Source organism: Cloeon dipterum, chromosome X, assembly GCF_949628265.1.
Source record: "Cloeon dipterum chromosome X, ieCloDipt1.1, whole genome shotgun sequence".
NCBI classification, from domain to species: Eukaryota; Metazoa; Arthropoda; class Insecta; order Ephemeroptera; family Baetidae; genus Cloeon; species Cloeon dipterum.
The window spans coordinates 32,318,239-32,340,754 of record NC_088790.1 but is presented as its reverse complement, the minus strand read 5'-3'; the positions used below and the strand labels follow the sequence as shown (position 1 = coordinate 32,340,754).

At 39.8% G+C, this 22,516-nt stretch overlaps 1 protein-coding gene across 1 annotated transcript; it reads left to right on the top strand.

Moving 5' to 3' along the window:
* Positions 1-4,138: 4,138 nt before the first annotated feature.
* Positions 4,139-6,173, top strand: LOC135946404 (uncharacterized). Its single transcript, XM_065494614.1, has 5 exons — positions 4,139-4,199; positions 4,311-4,482; positions 5,255-5,456; positions 5,801-5,917; positions 5,979-6,173. The coding sequence occupies exons 1-5, from the start codon at positions 4,139-4,141 to the stop codon at positions 6,171-6,173; spliced, it is 747 nt and encodes a 248-aa protein (XP_065350686.1).
* Positions 6,174-22,516: the final 16,343 nt, after the last annotated feature.

Below are 22,516 nucleotides of genomic sequence, written 5' to 3'. Positions count from 1 at the left end.
TTTGCTGATGAAAGCAGAACGACTTGACTTCCCTTCTATTGAGACTGAGGGCGAGAAGCTTGTTGGCACTGAAAAGAAATAAAAATCTGGTCGGAGTGTGTGTCGTGTTTCTCGCTTCTTCTCATTTACGGCTCATCGTCGACGTCTTTATATTCTTTATTCCCGGCTTCACGCGAATGGGAATCATTTGGCTCCGCGCTATAATTTAGATCCAATCTTTGCCCGCAAATAGGTTTTCCAGCCGTTCGTCTAATAATAGAGAGAGAGAGAAGAAAAGCGCGCGCTTCCTGAGCCGCGCAACGAAAGCTGATTAACCGCCAGCGCGCACATAATATATTTTATCTTTTCCTTTCTCCATGCCGGCGCACAGCGGAAAATTCAACAAGCTTTCTTTATTGATGTTGCGCTCACCGTTCTTTACTCTTCAAAGTCTTGAATTGTAGCACAAATGCTTTTGCATAGAGAAGTAAAGGGTATTCAGTCTCGAGATGCGGATTAAATTATTGCTCAAAGAACAACTTTTCATCTATACCTCCGTGCTATACAGGCAAATCAATAATTTCCTCTCAGAAATGCTTTTTTATAGTTTCTTGAGGACAAAATATTATTTATGAGACTTTTAGACGCTAAAAATAAATATTTCAAAATTTTCAGTGGCGCGAAAAATCGCAAAAAGTGGCTCTGGGACCGATATCAGGGTGCAGTACCCTGAAAAAGGTCGTCCAGGTAGGTCAGTTGATAGCGCTTACCTTTACCTTTCTATTAAGACTTCTTGACTTAAAATCCGTCAACCCGTCTAATTATTAGAAAATTAAAACCATGCGTGTTCTGGTCGAAAAGCATTTTTTGCAAAGTTCAGACGCTTATATCTCGGGTTTGAAGCATGCCAGGCGGATCAAACTTTTGGTCAGTGACTAACAAGTAGTAAAATTTAAAGTTTCAACAGCAAAAGTCCCAAAATTGTATGCCCACCCCTTAATTTTACCCTCTAAATTCGTGTCAAGACGTAAGTCGTTCAAAATTTTAAAAAATTCTTTTTTATTTTTCTATGGCACTCACGGACTTGATATTTGGTTTAATTTCATTAGGCATCATTTAGAGTCAATTTATAGCAAAAAAATCCAAAAAAATCCAAGCGGAAGATATAAATAAATATTTAAAAAATTTCATAGGCGCGAAAACACGAAAAAAGTGCCTCAGGGACCGATCTCAGGGTGCGGTACCCTGGAAAAAGGTCGTCCGGGTAGGTAAGTTGATAGCACTTACCTTTACCTTTCTATTAACACTTCTTGACTTAAAATCCGTTAATCCGTCGAATTATTATAAAATTAAAACCATATTTCACCCTCCGTGTTCTGGCAAAAAGCATTTTTTGCAAATTTCAGACCCTTATATCTCGGGTATAACGCTTGCCACGGAGCTGAAACTTTTTTTTAGGGTTGCTCAAGTAGTAGAATGTAAATTGCTAACACTAAAAGTCCCAAAAAATATGCCCAACCCTTTATTTTACCCCCTAAATTCGTGTCAAGACGTAAATCGTTCAAAGGTTTAAAAAAATCTTTAAATTTTTCTATGGCACCCACGGACTTGATACTCGGTTTCATTTCATTACGTATCATTTTTAGTCAATTCATAGCAAAAAAAACCAAAGAATTCCAAGCGGAAGTTGAAAAATAAATTCTTTCATTAGAGGACAAAATTTCATGAGATTTTTACACATTTTATAAATTAATATTTTTTATTTAAGAATTATTTAGCCGTAAATTGTGTAGTTGGGCACTTGGAGAATAAATCATGTTTTGGTGTATTTTGAGCGGCGGCCGGGTGGCTCACCAAGTGATAAAGTGAGAGGGATTTGCGCCGTGCGCGCGCGTTTTCTGCCCAAAACAAATAAGAAGCTGCTGGCGAGGAGAAAAGTTTTCCCATCTCGCCATTATTTATTCTGCGCGGCGGCTGCAAAGTTGTCAATATTTTGCATGAAGAAGGAACAAGTTTGCGAGAGCGATCGGGCCCGATCAGCCAGCCAGCCAGCCAGCAGTGTTTTCTCGCAGCACCGAAAGTTGGGCGCGAAATAGGAAATTGAACAACTACTATCTGCGAGCGGCTATCGCTGACACGAATAAAAAGCCCCCGAAATATAACCATGGCAGCCAAAGGCGCAGGGTGCAAACAGGAAATTCCATTACGCGCCAATATTGGCCCGCTGCGCGTTATTATAATAATGCGCGCCACGGGGATAATGCATGTCGCCGACGTGTCTTTCAATTTATTCTCCACTAGCTGCGCTAGACACGCCCCTGCCATTATATCTTAAGGTTGCCACACCTAAAACTTATTTAAAAACCGTCTTTGACGCAGTTTCTGAGCGCACCAATCGATTCCTGAGGTTCGAATTAGGTAAAATTGTTGTTTTTTCCGTTAAATAACGTGCGAACATTTTTCCCGCCAAAACTATTTGAACGCGGGAAGTGCGCATGCGTCAGAGCTGGTTTGAGCGCTTGCAGAAAACACTTCTTTGTCAGATCCAGCCAGCTCTGACGCATGCGCACTTCTCGCGTTTAAATTGTTTTGGCGGGAAAAAAGTTCGCACGTCGCGCTGGACTTTTTGGTCTTTGGGAGGCGACCTGCGGCCATCAGGCGGCCACCGAGTACCACTTCAACTGATTTACGCACTGATTAAGTACATACTTATGATAATTTTATTAATTTCGGGCTTTTTGAGAGAAATCTCAAATAGAGGTCTGCGCGAGCCGCGCCAGCAAGCCGGGTTTAATTTTAAAAACTTCGGAAACCAGTGCAAAAATGGCAATGTGAAGGTTTACATGACATGTACCGATTGCTTTGCAAAAAATTTCATGAAGATGGATATTTTTTTCAATAAATTCTAAAGTCGAAAAGTCGAAAAAATAGGAATTTTTTGCAAATTTCGTTAATTTTGCAACCCGAAATCACGGATTCTAACCATTATAATTGCAAAAACTACCCACAGTTGAACTCGTCTCGACCTACCCTAACCAGTTTATGGGTTTAGGGGGTTCCCACTCTCCACCTCTAAATTTCAGCCCCATGGAAAAATGCTTTGAACGCTTAAATTATTGTTTATTTTTAATTTAATTTTTAATGAGGGCTATACACCCCCTTGACACTTCAGCTAGTCAGGTGTGGTTGAGACGAGTCTAATGGTGGGTAGATTTTGCAATTCTGACTATTGGACCTGACATTTCCAGTTTGCAAATCACAAAAAAATCGGAATATTGTTTTCAAACATTTTAAACTCCAAACCTCCGGTTCTAACCATCAGAATTGCAAAAAATACCAACTTTTGGACTCGTCTCGACCTCCCCTAACCAGCTGAAGGGCTTAGGAGTGCTTTCCCTCCACCCCTAAGTTTCTATACTTCAACTGCCTTGGTTAAATGTAACATTTTATGACTCACTGGATTTAAAAAAATTAATTTGTATTTTATTTTAAAAAATCTGTTTTTGGTACGAGGCATTAATTTAGTAGAGTTTTTAGAATAAAATATCTTCCGTGTGGGCATAAGTCTAATAACATAATTCTAGAAAAGGCGTGAAGTCATCAAAATTGGAAAAGTATAGATTTTTTTAAATTGCAACCGCATTTTTCCTTTATTTTCTTCAGTAAAAGCATCACACTATCCAGACGATCTTTTTCAGGGTAACTATGCCTTATGTCTTATGTCCCTTGCGGGAGACAAAAGTTTTTTTCTCTGGTGAAAATGCTGCGCAAAAACACGCTGCCCTGACCGGAAGGTGCTATCTGAGTAAGGGGACATTCACCTGCGTTTCGCTTTTCAGGTCAGCAATTATTTTTTATCTCCCCACAAAAAAGAAAATTGAAGAACACACAACGACTCTGCAATTAAATACGTTATTACACCTTTTTTACGAAAAAAAAAACAGTTCAAAGGCTCTCTCGGTTCTTCGTTTCCGGTGATAGCGAATTTTATGCGCTTATTTTCTTATCAAATATCTCATTATTTTTCAGTTTTCCTTTTGACCTCGTTAAAAACTGATAGGCTGCACGATAGAAAACGAACACGTACGTGTCCTGGGACAGGTAGGTATAAAAGTTGGCGGCGCACGCGGTATGCCACAGTCTCTTTCTTGTGGACACGATGAAGTGGTCAACGACTCTGTTCGGCGTCGTCCTCTGCCTCTGCGCCCTCGCAGCGACACGTAAATATTCTGAACCTGTCCTCTTTCTTCTGAAAACTACCATATATTTCCTCGACGACATCATTTTTTTTTTTAATTCTATATCCAAACCCTTCGCTGATCTCTTTCCAGGTGTGCAGGGTCAGACAAATGCAACGGACGCCAGCCCTGGTGAATTTCCCTACGTGGTAAGTGTCGCTCATTTCGAGGAATCCGTTGAAATGGTGATTGAAACGCAGGTGAATCTTAATGTGACCGATAAGACGTACTCGACCTCGGTTCCAGGACTTGTTGTCAGTAGCAGGTATCTCCTGGCTGGGGAATCACTCCTTACTACGTAAATAATGCTTTATTGACATTTGTTTTCATATAAAAACTGGGAAACTTAAATTTCATGTCAGCATGCACTTTTCAATTGGAGATAGTTTTCGTTTGAAATCTAATCGCACGATACTTTTTCTGTCTATATATTAATACATGTGTATATTTGATCAAAAGACATCAACAATAGCTAGTTGGCTCGCATTGTTAAGGCATTCTCAGGAGTGTCAAAGCGATGGCAGATATTTTTTTCTTTTTATATCTGTTCTCGGAGCGGGAAGGGCGCGCACTGCACTGGCACGAATGCTGAAACCCGGATAACGGATTGAATGGGCGCACCAGGCCGCACATTTCAGGGACCCAGCCCACCTGAAGGGCCACTTGCCTCCGCACCGAGCACTTTTATAAAACGCTATACATTCGTCCCGTGAAACCAAATCACGCATGCTGCAAAGGTGCAAGCCAGCCCGTTGAGCAATTTGAGCATTTCGAGTAACTATAAACTAACCACTTTTTGCCATCTCTGACGCATTGGGTAGCCAGTATTAGATCTCCCAAAACTGCTCAAATACCTAGACCGCGAGGATCTATAAGCCTATTATCAGTGATTAGTTTAATGTCTCGAAATGCTCAAATAGCTCGGCGGTGTTATTGGGACCTATGGTACCCACAGCAAGTGCTGTGCAGTGTGCAGGCTTTGTTTTAATTTAAAAAAAAACTTCCAGATTCCTTTCGATGATTAATTTTTTTTGCAGAAATTTGTCGAACATGCAAATCATCGATCAGCAGGGCAAAGTTCGAGCACCGATTAAGATCATGGGAATATATTATAACACTTTCGTGTACATCAAGTTCTGCGATAATTTCAGAGGCACAAAGTTTCCGCTGACGGCGTCGTCTTTCAACGACCTCTCAGCAAACGTTAGCGCAACGTTGATTTTCTTCAATGGCACCTCGGTAAGTGATATACATCAATAATTACTGATTCAGCGGGGGGGGGGGGGGGCACATTGCGGTCAAATTGGTTCCCATTGCAAAGATCCAAGATGGCGTCTGAATGTGGGAAACAAAACATTCTCGTTTGGATTGCCGTACGAGTGCCATAAAAGAGTTTGTTTTTACGATCCAAAAGACACAATTAGTTAAGAGTAATGCAAATTTTCAAAACTTGCTTCTTTTCGCGCTTTTTAAGTGTCAATTTTTCGCGCCATACTCCACCAGACGCCATATTTGCGCGTCGCGCCATCTGGTTTCCGCTGTACTGACTACCGATTTTTAATTTGGGTTTTCTTGAAATTTAGCACGTACTGAAGAAGGTTGCAGCAACTGCATTCGATTCCGAGACTTGCGAAAACTTAGAATCAAACGGCGGTTATAAACTTTGCATGAAGAAGGATGACACCCCAGGACTTTGCAAGGTACGTGGCTGAAAATATTTTGTTACTCGCAGATTAATCACGGTTCGTATTGTGTGTTTAGATATTTTTCGACAGTGCCTCCAACCCCACATACAAGTGGATTCCGATGTTGGCGATCGACGGCCAAGTACAAGGCGCTTTCTTATCATTCAGCTGCGCGGACAACGGTGACATGTCTGATAAATGGCTTTTTCGAAACATCGATTCCTACCGCCAAGAATTAATACAAACCATCCCCATTGTCGACATCAAATAAAGCAGTGTCCGTCACGTCTTGATGGCATCTCAAATCAGATCGAATATATTGGCATAATAAATGAAACCAGCAATGAATATGTCTGCTTGTTTTACTTTTATGACTGAAAAGATCCTGAAAAAAAGATTATGAAACACGTCAAAGCTTTTTTCATTTTACGAAGACAAGGAGCTGAAATGATAAAGATCTTTTAACGTCAAAAATCAACTCCGATGAAAAAGCATAAATTTATTTCGTCTATTTCGCCAGCCACCAGGTACTAGCGTCTCCAAAGGAATGGAGATATTAAGAAATTTAGTGCAGAATTGAGTTTCCCGTGACAGAAAACATTTAAAACGACACGTTAGATACAGAGTTCTGACCAAAATGATAATTTATTTAAAATTTTGAACAGGGCGTTGATCCCAGTCTCCAACCATGAGCTCTAAAATTCAAAATTTGATATTTTCAAACAAATTTGGGTCAAATCCGCTCAAAGAAGTTCCTCGATGATCAGGGTACAAAAAACCCTCTTTTTTCATTTATATATGTCCCTTACGGCGGGAGACAAAAGTTTTTCTCTGGTGAAAATGCTGCGCAAAAACACGCTGCCCTGACCGGAAGGTGCTATCTAAGTAAGGAGACATTCACCTGCGTTTCGCTTTTCAGGTCACCGCAATTATTCTTTATCTCTCAACAACAAAGAAAATTTTCAGAACTCACAAAGCTAAGGGGAACGACTCAACAATTAAATACGTTATTCCACTTATTCCACCTTTTTCTACGGAGAAACAATTAAAAGCCTCTCGCGGTTCTTCGTTTTTTGATAGTGAATTTTATGGGCCTATTTTCTTATCAAATACACCTCGTTCTTTTCCAAGCTATCGTATTTTCTGAGTACAGCAATTGCTAGAAATCGTGCCTTTTGACCTCAATCAAAAACTGATACGCTGTATACACGGAACGAACACGTACGTGTCCTGGGACGGGTATAAAAGCTGGCGGCGCGCACGGTATGCCACAGTCTCTTTCTTGTGGACATGATGAAGTGGTCAACGACTTGGTTCGGCGTCGTCCTCTGCCTCTGCGCCCTTGCAGCGACACGTAAATATTCTGAAGCTGTCCTCTTTCTTCTGAAAACTACCTTCCTCGACGACATCATTTTTTTTTAATTCTATATCCAAACCCTTCGCTGATCTCTTTCCAGGTGTGCAGTGTCAGACAAATGCAACGGATGCCAGCCCTGGCGAATTTCCCTACGTGGTAAGTGTCGCTCATTTCGAGGAATCCGTTGAAACGGTGATTAAAACGCAGGTGAATCTTAATTTGCTGGATAAGGCGTACCCGTACACGGTTCCAGGACTTGTTGTCAGTAGCAGGTATCTCATGACTGCGAGTGAAGCTTACGTCAAAGGGTAAATGTTTTGTTGAGATTTGTTTCATTTATAACATGCCCGCGTAATAACTGGGAAACAAGAATTTCAGGTCATGACTTCTCAGAGTGGCAAATTCAATTGTTGGAGAAAGAAATCTTATCTCACGATACATCTTTTTTTTCTATATTAATAAATTTGATCAACCAGCATATTGTGAAGGCATTTTCAGGAGTGTCAAAGCGATAACAGATATTTGAGCTGTTCGGGGATCTAACCCTAATTTCAGAGGCTAGTTTAGTGCCTCAAAATGCTCAACGGGCTGGTTGGAAGCGCCACTTGCCGGTTTGGGCACCTTTTCAGCCGCTTTTCTGGCATTTCAATTAAAAAAATCGGTGCAAAAAATAGCCACATTATTGAACCCTTATTTAGCTCCTTGGAATAAACTTTCAGTTTTGTTTAATTTTTCGTTGCAGAAATGTATCGAACATGCAAATCATCGATCAGCAGGGCACAGTTCGAGCACCGATTAAGATTGAGGAAATTTTGTTTGGCATATTCACATCCGTCAAGTTTTGCAAGAAATTCGGAAGCGCAAAGTATCCGTTGACGGCATCGGCTTTTAACAAGTTCTCAACCAACGTTAACGCAACGTTGATTTTCTTCAATGATACCTCGGTAAGCAGTGACATACTGATTACGGATTTTTAGTTTGGGTTAATTACCTTGAAATTTAGCTCTTACCGAAGAAGGTCTCAGCAACTGCATTCGATTCCGAGACTTGCAAATCCTTAGTATCAGGGAACACTGATAGAGTTTGCATGAAGAAGGATGAGACCCCAGGATTTTGCAAGGTACGTGCCTGAAAATATTTTGTTACTCGCAGATTAATCATGATTCGTTTTGTGTGTTTAGATATTTTTCGACAGTCTCTCCAACACCACTTACAAGTGGATTCCGATGTTGGCGATCGATGGCCAAGTACAAGGCGCTTTCTTATCATTCAGCTGCGCGGACAACGGTAACATGTCCGATAAATGGCTTTTTCAAAACATCGGTTTCTACCGCGAATTGATACTAAAAGATATCCCCATTGTTGACATCAAATAAAACAGAGTCCATCACGTGTCTTGATGACATCTCAAATCAGATCAAATAAATTGGCTTAATGATTGAAACCAATGAATATGTCTGCTTGTTTTACTTCAATGACTGAAAAGATCCTGAAAAAAGATTATGAAACTCGTCAATGCTTTTTTCATTTTACGAAGACATGTTAAAGATCTTTTAGCGTAAAAAATCAACTTCCATGGAAAATCATAAATTTATTTTCCCTCTTTCGCCGCAGTCACCGCCTAAATATCATAAATCTTTTTTAATCCTTGAGCAGCCCGTTGCATGGCTCGCATTGTTAAGCCATTCTCAAGATTCTCATATTAATTAAATTGGACAGTAATAAAAATCACTCGTGAAGTCATTTTATTCACTCGTCGACCTTCGCCAGGTCGCGACACCTGAGCGGCGAAGTGCCTGTTTATACTTATCGTTGTGTGTGGCAGGGGCAAAATATGCAACTCGAGTCGCACTGCAACTACGCAGGTTGCATACTTGAACCTAAAAAAGGTTTTAAAAATCGGAAAATTATAAAAACGCATCCGGACCAAAAGCATTTGCGCTCTTTTTGCGTCAGCGGGCAAGAGTTTCAGCGCCGACTGAGGCTATGAATTTAAGAGGGTGTTTTCCCCATCTTTTGGGTTTATTGGGAAATTGTTCAGGTAAAAAAAGAGAAAAGAAATTAAGTTAAATCTTCATTTTTGTTTATTTCATATTTTAATCAGAGAATGCATAACAAGTCGGACAGTAAGATTCATCTGGGACACACCTACTGTCCATCTTACTCTCAGAATATAATGATTTATAGAAATAAAACTCTGCACACATCACTCGTGCGAATTTTTCTCATCTCATCGAAAATTAAAATAAAAATGTTTCCTTTTTACTCGGTGCTGAATTCAAACGTTTGAGTGTCCATCAGCCTTTCCCGTTCCTCGGTGGTCACCTGCAGGCCTCAGGTCACCTCCCAGGTCGCTCAATCACAGCCGCAGGATTTCAAAAATTAATCTTATTTATAAATGTATTGATTTAAAACTTAATGAATATGCATCGAATTCTGATTGTGAGAGGCAAGAGTCGAACAGAGGACAGTGTCCGGCGCGGGTGACGTGCGAGCTACACTCGAATATCTTTAAAATGATATTTGTATCCAGATCTTCGACCAAATAATTTTGTAATAATTAATTACAGATTACAGAGCAGAAATTAAAGAGAAAGGTTGGCATTATAGAGCTGCACCGAATCTGAAAGGGCTTGAACAATGAATATTAAATTTGATCGATTTTCTCCCATAAAATAATGCTTTTTACTCAATAATATTTGTTACAAATTAAGCGTTAAATCATTTTAACCAAATAGATTAGGTAAAAACGAAAAAAACACAAATTTTTGTGACCTATTTGATAAACTGATTATTAAATATACGTCTTGCAGTCAGAAAATGATCATGTATAGAGATCCCACATTGCATCAATGATTTGAACATTTTTTTCTATTTTCCATTGTTTGTGCTGGATATAATGCAGGTCACACATTTAGGAGATAAATAACCACCCCGACCATACTTAAAATTGTATTGGTGCTTGACTTTTGAGCACACCAGGCATTTCTTAAGCTCTTCATGATCAGTTCGGTCAGGAAGGAGTGTCGTTTGTCCAAGGACCTCGTCTCTGATGACGTATCCTTTATTGTCCTCGTGCATTAGGCGCTTATGCTCCTCCAAATCATCAAAGGTGAATTTGCACATCAGACAATATCCTTTTGTTTTCTTTTCTGAAGTCGGAGCTGGAGCATCACTTGCATCTGGTTGGGCTGAGCTGGTTGAAGGAACGGAACAGCCGTGTTTGTAGTAGCGGTGATTGTAAAACACCTTTTTACACTCCGGACATTTTTTTAACTCTTTTTTAGGGTTTGTACACCAGGGGAACAATAGACGTGAACTTGACAAAAATGTGTCACTTAATTCATAGCAAGGATTTGGTTTGTTTGGTGTATGTAGGTGCCAACGTGTCAAATGTTTGTAAATTTCATTGCTTTGCTCTTCACACATCACGCAAAATCCTGTTCTGTCTCGGACATGTTTAGATTTTTTAGTCGGTTCTGAAAGGGTCGTGAAGTTCAATTAAATATAATTTTAAAACTCGAGATTCTTGTACCTGAGACTTTCTGAGCTGAAGAAGAGCTCTGGCTTTGCACAATGCTTTCAGGGGTAGATGAAGGGTCAGATGCGCCCATTATTTCCATTTCTTCACTACCGTGTGGCTCCTCAACTAGGTCAGATTTTCCTTGTCGAGCAATTGCCTGTTGCGTTGGATTCCCAAACTGATTGATCGAAGCCAAGTCTGGAATAGTGTTTTGGGTTTCCAGCACACATTCCTTCACAATCAGTTCGGTTTGGCCTAAAGAAATTTGTCAAATTTGAATCGTACGTTCTGTAAAAGAAAATATACCTGACTGAGCTTCGCTGCCATGGTACCCTGCCAGGTTTGGAAGTTTGAAAAAATCTTCATTGGAGGTTGATGCGATCGGTGCGGGATTAGTATCCGTGACAGATTGTTGCTGCGCATTGTTTCCAAAAGGAGAGACAGAGCCAGGAGCAGAGTTCTCTGGACTTTTGGGTGGCCAATTAAATTCCAAGTCAAGTCCTTGGTTAGTCAACTGGCTCTTAAACTCTTGCTGTTGCAAAGCCGCTTCTGAATTCCAATAGTTTTCCCGAGCATTTTTTGTTCGCATCGCTTGAGCATTCTCGAAATTTTGAAATTGCGGTGCACTCTCCGGCAGTGCAGTTTGGTCTTATACCAAAAATACGCTTTAAAATTTAGGAGCATAACTTGAATTCAGTTACCGTTTCTCAGGTTTGGAAAATGCAATGGCATGTCAAGATTTTCTTCCATAGTTGCTTCGCTCAAAACGAAAGGAGCAGTTGTGGCCAGGTATTGGCCATAATCCTCAGTTACTTGAGCGCGATGAAAGGCATCTGGTGATGATGATCTTAGCTCAGGATGGTCGGCAAAAAAAGACGACTCGAAATTCGGAGTTTCATTACTTTGTAAAATAGGGCAGTTGCGGTTTTCACAATGGCCATTTGTTCGAAGATTGCCATTGCAGTGAGGACAAATTCCACTCATTTTGGCTTCGGAGTTGCCGATTTTTCCGAATGGTTACTGGAAATAAAAATATTAAAACATAAAATATGGATAAATATAGATATTAAAATGCAATAATGAAACAATATTCTTACCCTGACAATATAGAAGTAATTGTATTCCGTGCGTTGCCGACCAATGTCTGTCAGGAAATGACCGGAATTCATCGCATTGCGTGAGACAACGCGGGATGAGTGGAATTTGAAACCTCCACCCAATTTACTCTCAAGCCATCAGACCCTCACATTTTCTGAATTGCACGCTAAACAATGATTCGATGAATTCATAAAATTTAGGTAAGTTGTAGACATGGCCGAAAGAAAATAATTAATTACTGAGCATGAGAATTAAAGAAAGGTGCGCATTTTTTAGCTGCACAAAATCTGCAATGGCTTGAAGATCGAAAATTAATTTTGATCTATTTTAGCTCCCACAAATAAACACTTTTTACTCTATAAAATGGGTTATGATTAAAAGCGACCAATCAATTTAAGCAATTAAATCAGGTAAATAGGAAGGGAAACACACATTTGAGTGACCTATTCGAAAAATGTTTTATTTCACATTCATCTTGCCCTCTGATAATGATCATTGCATAGAAATTACTCTCTTCACCATTTAACACTACATTTTTTGGAATTTAATGTGTCTTGGTTTACCAAAGCAAGTCGGACAATACGCTTCATTGCAACTAAGCCTGCTGTCCTCAAAATAATATTTGTACATGATCCTTAAGCAATGCCTGCATTGATCCAGCTCATTTAGAAGACAAGTTCCACCAGGAACGAGCGTCCATTGTCCACGGACCTCTCTGAGAGCGTAAGCATCATCGTCTCTTTTCCTAGGGAAGTAGTGCATGTCGGACCAATGCTTAGCTATATCATCAAAGGTGGACTTGCACATCAGGCAATATCCTTTCATTTTTCTTCCTGAAGCACGAACTGGAGGAACGTTCGCATCTGGTTGGGCTGAGCTGGTTGAAGGAACGGGACAGCCGTGATTGTAGTAACGGTGATTGTAAAGCACCTTTTGACAACGCAGGCATTCTTTTAACTCTTTGTCAGGGTCTGTACAACTGGGCAAGAGCAATCGTGTACGTGATAATGGTGCGATGCCAAAATCATAGCAAGAATTAGGAGTGTTGGGAGTTTGGTGCCAAAATCCCGAATGAATGTAAATGCATTCCATTGTCTCCTCACACATCACGCAAAATCCTTTTGTGCTTTTTGCAGACCTGTTAGTCGGCTCTGAAAGTGCGAAGCTCAATTAAATTTAATTTTAAAAAATAAGATGTTTGTACCTGAGACTTTCTGAGCTGAAGAAGAATTCTGGGTTGGTACAGTGCTTTCAGGAGTGGGTGGAAGGCCAGATGCACGCTGCTTATCGAGTTGCTCACTTCCTTGAGCAGAAAATTCCTGTTTCGTCTCAATCTGATTAGTCGGCGCCAAATCTCGACGAGTCTTGATTTGAAAGTGCTGACGAATAGCTTTCCTCAATAAGTTTTGGCCTACAGAAAAGTGTAAAGTTTCATACAGTTTTATACAGTAAAATAAAAACTACCAGATTGAGTTTTGCTGCCATTATATCTTGCCGGGTTTCGAGCTTGGAAACCTTCCCTTGAGGATGATGCGATCGGTGCGGGATTATGAGCCGCGACAGGTTGCTGCTGAGAAGAAGATATCATTGTCTGCGCAAGGTTCCCAAAAGATAGAGAGCCAGACGTGGAGTATTCTTTACTTACGGGTGTCCAATTAACTTCAGAGTCCAGTCCTTGGTTATTCCATTCTCTGAAAAATTCCTCCAGATTCTCTTGCAAAGCTTCTTCAGAATTCCTAGAATTCGCCCTGGAATTACCATCCCCCTGATTCGTCGTTTGAGCATTCTCGAAATTTTGATGTTCCTGTCGACTCTCCGGCAGAGGCATTTGGCCTTAACAAATGCAATAAAATTCAGGATAATATTACTTGAATTCGGTTATCATTTCTCACGTTTGGAAAATACAATGGTTTTCTTCCATAGATTTGTTTAACCCACATTATGAGGAGGAATAAAGCTTTTATAGTTACCAATGTTGCCGTATTGCCTCGCTATTCGGGAGAGTAAGTCTTCTTCTGGCGGTAGAGCCAGGTCAGGGTTGTCGCCAAATAACACCGACTCAATATTTGCAGACTCGATTCTTTGCAAACTCGGGCAGTTTCGGTTTTCACAATGGCCATTTGCTCGAAGATCTTCTTTGCAGTCAGGACAAATTCTACTCATTTTATCTTGTAAATTACCCATTTTTCCTTAAACAAAACAAAAATATTTAGGATTTCTAGTAAAATGGAATAAAACATTTTAAATTTCATGCTAAATATTCGAATGAAGATCGATTAAATACAAGATTGAATTAATATTTAGTTCTTACCACAGAGCGTGTTTCGAATTGAGTGCGTTGCCGACCGGTGTCTCTGAGCAAATGACCGCAGGATTCATCGCATTGCTTGTCAAAACAGAATTACTGGAATTCGAAACCTCTGCCTAAATATCTTTCGATCCATTTAGATGCATTCACATATTTTAAATTTTTTTCGCTCAACAATGAATTCGGAAAATGTTTTGGTATTTTTAAGCGCAGCCAAAAAATTAAAGTGAAAAGAGTACATGAATTTGCAAATCAAGTGCACAACTATGGAGGTTATTTATTATTCAAACTTTAACCAATCAATTCTACCTTTGATTTTTCCAGCATAATAATCCTGCTTAATATCTGCTTCAATTTAATTTACCAGCAATCGTAAATAACAAGCAATTATAAGAGACTCGTGTAGTGACGACATAAAATTTGACACTCGATGAGGTATTCAAGCTGCAAAAATAAATATAAAAATGGATACAAAAATAAATGATTGAAATTCCCGCAATTCTAGGCTCGCAAAGAAGGGTTTGTTGATTAAATGAATGGCTGCATTGATCGTTCCTAAAAATTGTGTCCAAAAACGGTCACGGATGCTGCAGCATTGTAAAAAGTTTGGACATCAAATATTCGATTTCAGTTTTTATTTGGCCTTTCGAGAGGAATTGGGAGGCAAACCGGGTCCGCCAAGAAAGAAGCGAAGCGGCCAAGAGGCCAGATGTAAACAGGGCAGTGTCCAGCTTTATCCAATAATTTTAAGAAAATAGTTTAGGAAAAAGAAAGAGAAACACATAATTGAGTGACCTATTCGAAAAAATGTTTTATTTCGCATACATCTAAAAAATGATTATTGTATAGAGATCGCTCGCTCTATCGATTTAAAACTTCAAAGTTGGATATTTCTTTTGCATTATGTATAGCCAGCAATTTGAACAATACGGTTCACTGTTTATTTTGTGACCCTTAAAAGTATATTTGTACATGATCTTTAAGCACCGCCTGCATTGATCCAGTTCCTTAACATCACAAGTTCCATGAGGAAGGAGCGTCCATTGTCCAAGGACCTCTCTGAGAGCGTAAACGCCGTAAACATCATCGCATATTTTTGTAGGGAAGTTGTGCATGTCGGACCAATGCTTAGCTATATCATCAAAGGTGAATTTGCACATCAGGCAATATCCTTTAATTTTTCTTCCTGGAGCACGAACTGGAGGAACGTTCGCATTTGGTTGGGCTGAACTGGTTGAAGGAGCGGAACAGCCGTGATTGTCGTAACGGTGATTGTATAGCACCTTTTTACACTCCAGACATTTTTTTAACTCATCTTTAGGGTTTGTGCAAGTGGGTAGCAATAATCGTGTAAATGTAGGTTTGATCATGGTGAATGTTTTATAGATCGAATTTGGTTTTTTGGTTTTAATATCCTTGTGCCATGTACCCCAATGACCATAATAATCATTAATTTCAGTTTCACACATCACGCAAAATCCTTTCCTATTTCGATGCTCTGAAAGAGTATAGGATTAAATTAAATCAAATTTTAATAATTGAAATGCCTGTGCTGTGTACCTGTGACTTTTCTGCTTGGTTCGAGGTTAGAATTAGCCACCTCAGGTTCTTGAATTGAACGATCAGAGCTCTGGCTTTGCACAATGCTTCCAGGAGTAGGTTGTGGGCCAGATGCGCCCATTTCCATTCTTTCATTTCCGAGAGGCTCCTTAAATAAGTTAGATTTTCTTTGTCCAGCAATTTTCTGTTGCGTTGGTTTCCCAAACTGATAAATCGAAGTAAAATCTTGAATAGCGATTGGAAATTGCAGCCCACCTTGTCTCTCAATCAGGTCGTTTTTGCCTAAAGAAATGTGTCAAATTTGAATCGTACGTTCTGTAAAAGAAAAATACCTGGTTGAGCTTCGCTAACATGGTACCGCCCTGCCGGGTTTGGAAGTTGGAAATTTTCTCTGGAGGTTGATGCGATCGGTGCGGGATTGGGAGCAGCAAAAGGTTGAGGCAGTAAAGGAGAAAACTGCGTCTGCGCAATGTTTCCAAAAGGAGAAACAGGGCAAGACGCAGAGATCCCTTGATTGGTGGGTGACCAATAAAATTCCCGGTCCATCCCTTCGTCCATCCATTGGTTCACAGCTGCCTGCTGTTGCACATTCCATTCAGAGTAACCAAAATTCTCCCGAACGTTTGTTGCAGGAGTTTGAGCGTTATCGAAAATTCGAAATTCCTCACCACTCGTCTCTGGCATTGCAGGTTGGCCTTAAGATAAAATTTGTTTAAAAATTACAATGTGAAAACTTGAATTTGTTGATTTACCTGCTTGGATTGGAAATTGCAATTGTGCGGTGGGATTTTCTCCAATCGATGCTAAGACATCGAAAGATTTTTCGATAACTTCACCTTGCATTACCGTCAACTCTTTACTACGAGCTTCCTGTACAATTGGAGCCGTAAGATGTGAAGAGTCCTCGAAATCCAACGGCTGCACATCTTTCGCTTCGTTACTTGTGGCATATGTTGGGCAGTTTGGGTCCGGACAAAAGCCGTACATAACAGGATTAAACTTGCAGTAAGGACACGTTTCATTCATTTTAATTTTGTTTGGGCAATTTTTGGTCCTAAAAACAACCAGAAATTTTCATGTTTTTCGTAAAATGTTTTTTACACAATATATCATGCACAAAATGCGGATAAAGAGCGATGAAATGAATTGATTATTTCTCCTTACCTTAAGGAACGATTCGAATTCAGTGCGTAGCCGACAACTGTCTATCAGGAAATGTCCAGGATTCATCGCATTGCGTGTCACGACAGAATTATTGGAATTCGAAACCTCTGCCTAAATATCTTTCGATCTATTTAGATGATGTGCTTATATATTTTAAATATTTTCGCTCCACAATGATTTCGGGAAATGTTTTATTATTTGTAGACATGGCCAAAAGTAAATAAGTGTTTTTTAACATATAGCTAAAAATTCTTCCAGCCAGCAGAGTCTGCTGCTTAAAAGCACTAATTGGTACGAGTCGGAAGTAGATAGAGGGTCTCGCATGCAAAAATCGTAAGACCAGCTGAAATGTTACAAAATTAAATCCAAAATCAAGGTAGCGGCACAAATCTTGACTGAAAACTAGTTAATTTTCATCCAAAAATGTAATAATAAAAGTTTGTTAATTACTCAGCGCAATATGCGGACATCAAAGATGAAGTGTCCACCGTCCGCGGGTCGGCTTTTCCCGTTCCTTGGTAGCCCTTGAAGTTCTGAAGGTCGCAGGCCACCTCCCAGGTCGCTCATTCACAGCCGCAGAATGTTAAAAATTAATCATATATTTATTTAAAATTAAATGAAAGTGCATCGAATTTCCTTTCAATTTCAGCGGCTCTAAGTGTTAGAAATAAAAGAAATCTTGGCATATTCGGGAAACTTTTTAAAATAAGTAATTTTTAATATATTGAAAGAAATAACATTCAATCTCTCGAAAATTATCTCCTTAAAAGGTGGCATGCAATAAAAGCTTTTCAAAACCAGCGAAAATATTTTTCAAGTGGCCAAAAATTTTTGAAATTTATGCTAAGCTAGACTAGGAAAGAAGGGTGGGTAGCTAAAAGGGACGAACAAAACGGTTGCAAAAGGAGCAGCCAGGAGAGGGGGGAGGCGACCGTGAGGCGGACATGACAGTGTGCTCAGAGATCATTGAGCTAAAACTTTTAAATATTTAATAACAGATTACAGAGCAGGAATTAAAGAGAGGTGGGCATTATATTAGCTGCACCAAATCTTCAAGTGCTTGAACCTTCAACTTCGAAAATGAATTTTGATCTATTTTCTCAAGTAAAATATTTTTTTTATTTTGTTAAATGTAATATAAATTAAGTGACCAATCCCTTTCAGCTATAAGATTAGATAAATAGGAAGAGAAACACATATTTGAGTGATTTATTTGAATAATTTATTATTTCATAAACATCTTGCAATCTGAAAATGATCTTGTAAAGAGATCCCAAACTGCATCGATTAATTTAACATTTTTTATTCTCCTTGATTACTTGGTTTTTACATGGAAGGCCTGCAAGTTGGACAGAATCTAGATAAATTTGGATCAAACTTACTTTTCTTAAAATGATATCTGTACGTGACCTTAGGGCAACTCAGGCATTTCTTGAGCTCCGTAGCGTCACAAGTACCACAAGGAAGGAGTGTCCATTGTTCATGGACCTTTCTGATGGCGTATCCTTTATTGTCCTCGTGCATTAGGCGCTTATGTTCCTCCAAATCATCAAAGGTGAATTTGCACATCAGGCAATGTCCTTTTGTTTTCTTTTCTGAAGTCGGAGCTGCAGCATAAATTGCATCTGGTTTGGCTGAGCTGGTTGAAGGAACGGAACAGCCATGATTGTAGTAGCGGTGGTTGTAAAGCACCTTTTGACATTCGTCACATTTTTTTAACTCTTTGTTAGGGTTTGTGCAAGAGGGTAGCAATAATTGTGTAAATGTTGGTTCCAAATTGGTGCATGTTTTATAGGTCCGATTTATATCATTGGTTTTAAAATCCTTGTGCCATGTATCCCAATGAGTATAGTAATTTCCAACTTCAATTTCACACATCACGCAAAATGCTCTGCTATTTTTCTTGGTATGCTCTGAAAGAGTATAAGGTTAAATCAAATTAAATTTTAATAATTGAAAGCCTGTGGTGTGTACCTATGGCTTTTATGCGTGGATCAGGGTGAGAATTAGCCACCTCAGGTTCTTGAATTGAACGAGAGCTCTGGCTTTGCACAATGCTTTCAGGAGAAGGTTGAGGGCCAGATGCGCCCATTATTTCCATTCCTTCATTTCCGAGAGGCTCCCAAACTAGGCCAGATTTTCCTTGTCCAGCAATTGCCTGTTGCGTTGGATTCCCAAACTGATTGATCGAAGCCAAGTCTGGAATAGTGATTTTAAATTCCAGCCCACCTTCCCTCACAATCAGTTCGTTTTGGCCTAAAGAAATGTGTCAAATTTGCATCGTACATTCTGTAAAAGAAAATACCTGACTTAGCTTCGCTACCATGGTATCCTGACAGGTTAGGAGGTTGGAAATCTCCCCTTGAGGTTGATGCGATCGGTGCGGGATTAGGAGCAGCAAAAGGTTGAGGCAGTAAAGGAGAAAACTGCGTCTGCGCAATGTTTCCAAAAGGAGAAACAGGGCCAGACGCAGAGATCCCCTGATTAGCGGGTGGCCAATCACATTCCCAGTCCATCCCTTCGTCCGTCCATTGGTTCATAGCTGCCTGATTTTGCGCATTCCATTCTGGATAACCAAAATTCTCCTGAACGTTTGATTCGATCTGATTCGACGCAGAAGTTTGAGCATTCTCGATATTTCGAAATTCCCCATCACTCTCTGGCATTGCAGGATGGCCTAAATGAAAAATCCATTAACATTTTCAATGAATATACTTGAATTTTGCAATCTACCTGCTTGGTTTGCAAATTGCGATTGTGCGGTGCGGTTTTCTCCAATAGATGTTTTCCAATCGATAATAATGACGATATCTTCACCTTGCATAGCCATCAACTCGTTACTACGAGCTTCCTGCACAATTGGTGCCGTAAGATGTGAAGAGTCCTCGAAATTCAACGACTGCACATCTTGCGTTTCGTAACTGGATCCATATGGGCAGTTCGGGTCCGGACAAAAGCCGTACATAATAGGATTAAACTTGCAGTAAGGACATGTTTCATTCATTTTTATTTTGTTCGGGCGATTTTTGGTCCTAAAAACAACCAGAAATATTCGTGTTTTTCGTAAAATGTATTTTACTCAATACATCATGCACAAAATGTGGATAAAGAGCGATGAAATGAATTGATTATTTCTCCTTACCTTAAGGAACGATTCGAATTCAGTGCGTAGCCGACAACTGTCTATCAGGAAATGTCCAGGATTCATCGCATTGCGTGTCAAAACAGAATTATAGGAATTCGAAACCTCTGCCTAAATATCTTTCGATCCATTTAGATGCATTCACGTATTTTAAATTTTTTCGCTCAACAATGAATTCGGAAAATGTTTTGGTATTTTTAAGCGCAGCCAAAAAATTAAAGTAAAAAGAGTACAATTTCGATTTCAGTTTTTATTTGGCCTTTCGAGAGGAATTGGGAGGCACACCGGGTCCGCCAAGAAAGAAGCGAAGCGGCCAAGAGGCCAGATGTAAACAGGGCAGTGTCCAGATTTATCCGATAATTTTAAGAAAATAGTTTAAGAAAAAGAAAGAGAAACACATAATTGAGTGACCTATTCCAAAAATGTCTTTACTTCGCATACATCTAGAAAATGATTGTTGTATAGAGATCGCTCGCTCTATCGATTTAAAACTTCAAAGTTGATTATTTCTTTGTAATATCCAGCAATTCGAACAGTACGGTTGATTGCGTATTTTGTGACCCTTAAAACTATATTTGTACATGATCTTTAAGCAACGCCTGCATTGATCCAGTTCCTTAACATCACAAGTTCCATGAGGAAGGAGCGTCCATTGTCCAAAGACCTCTCTGAGAGCGTAAACGCTGTAAACACCATCGTATTTTTTTATAGGGAAGTTGTGCATGTCGGACCAATGCTTGACTATATCATCAAAGGTGGACTTGCACATCAGGCAATTAGCTTTTATTTTTCTTCCTGAAGCACGAACTGGAGGAACGTTCGCATTTGGTTGGGCTGAACTGGTTGAAGGAACGGAACAGCCATGATTGTCGTAACGGTGATTGTAAAGCACCTTTTTACACTCCAGACATTTTTTTAACTCTTCTTTAGGGTTTGTGCAAGAGGGTAGCAATAATCGTGTAAATGTTGGTTCCAAATTGATGCATGTTTTATAGATCCGATTGAAATCATTGGTTTTAATATCCTTGTGCCATGTATCCCAATGAATATAATAATTACCAACTTCAGTTTCACACATCACACAAAATCCTCTTTGATTTTTCACGGTATGCTCTGAAAGAGTATAAGGTTAACTTAAATTAATTTTTAATAATTGATATGCCTGTGGTGTGTACCTGTGGCTTTTCTGCGTGGTTCAGGGTTAGAATTAGCCACCTCAGGTTCTTGAATTGAACGAGAGCTCTGGCTTTGCACAGCAATGCTTCCAGGAGTAGGTTGTGGGCCAGACGCGCCAGTATCCATTCCTTCATTTCCGACTGGCTCATCAACTAAGTTAGGTTTTCTTTGTCCAGCAATTGGCTGTTGCGTTGGATTCCCAAACTGATTAATCGAAGTAAAATCTTGAATAGTGATTGGAAATTGCAGCCCACTTTGCCTCACAATCAGGTTGTTTTGGCCTAAAGAATGTTGTCAAATTTGAATCGTACGTTCTGTAAAAAATAATACCTGACTTAGCTTCGCTACCATGGTATCCTGACAGGTTAGGAGGTTGGAAACCTTCCCTTGAGGTTGATGCGATCGGTTCGGGATTGGGAGCAGCAAAAGGTTGGTGCAGTAAAGGAGCCATCTGCGTCTGCGCAATGTTTCCAAAAGGAGAAACAGGGCCAGACGCAGAGATCCCCTGATTGGTGGGTGGCCAATAATATTCCCAGTCCTTCCCTTCTTCCATCCATTGGTTCACAGCTGCCTGCTGTTGCACATTCCATTCAGAGTAACCAGAATTCTCCCGAACGTTTGTTGCAGGAATTTGAGCGTTGTCGAAATTTCGAAATTCCTCACCACTCGTCTCTGGCATTGCAGGTTGGCCTTAAGATAAAATTTATTTAAAATTTTGAATGCGAAAACTTTAATTTGTTGATTTACCTGCTTGGATTGGAAATTGCAATTGTGCGGTGGGGTTTTCTCCAATTGATGCTAAGCTGTCGATAGAATTGGCGTTATCTTCACCTTGCATAGCCATCAACTCGTTACTACGAGCTTCCTGCACAATTGGTGCCGTAAGATGTGAAGAGTCCTCGAAATCCAACGACCCCACATTTTGCGTTTCAAAATTTGATGCATATGGACAGTTCGGGTCCGGACACAAGCCGTACATAACAGGATTAAACTTGCAGTGAGGACACGTTTCATTCATTTTAATTTTGTTCGGGCGATTTTTGGTCCTAAAAACAACAAGAAATATTCATGTTTTTCGTAAAATGTTTTTTACACAGTACATCATGCACATAATGCGGATAAAGAGCGATGAAATGAATTGATTATTTCTCCTTACCTTAAGGAACGATTCGAATTCAGTGCGTAGCCGACGACTGTCTATCAGGAAATGTCCAGGATTCATCGCATTGCGTGTCACGGCAGAATTATTGGAATTCGAAACCTCTACCTAAATATCTTTCGATCTA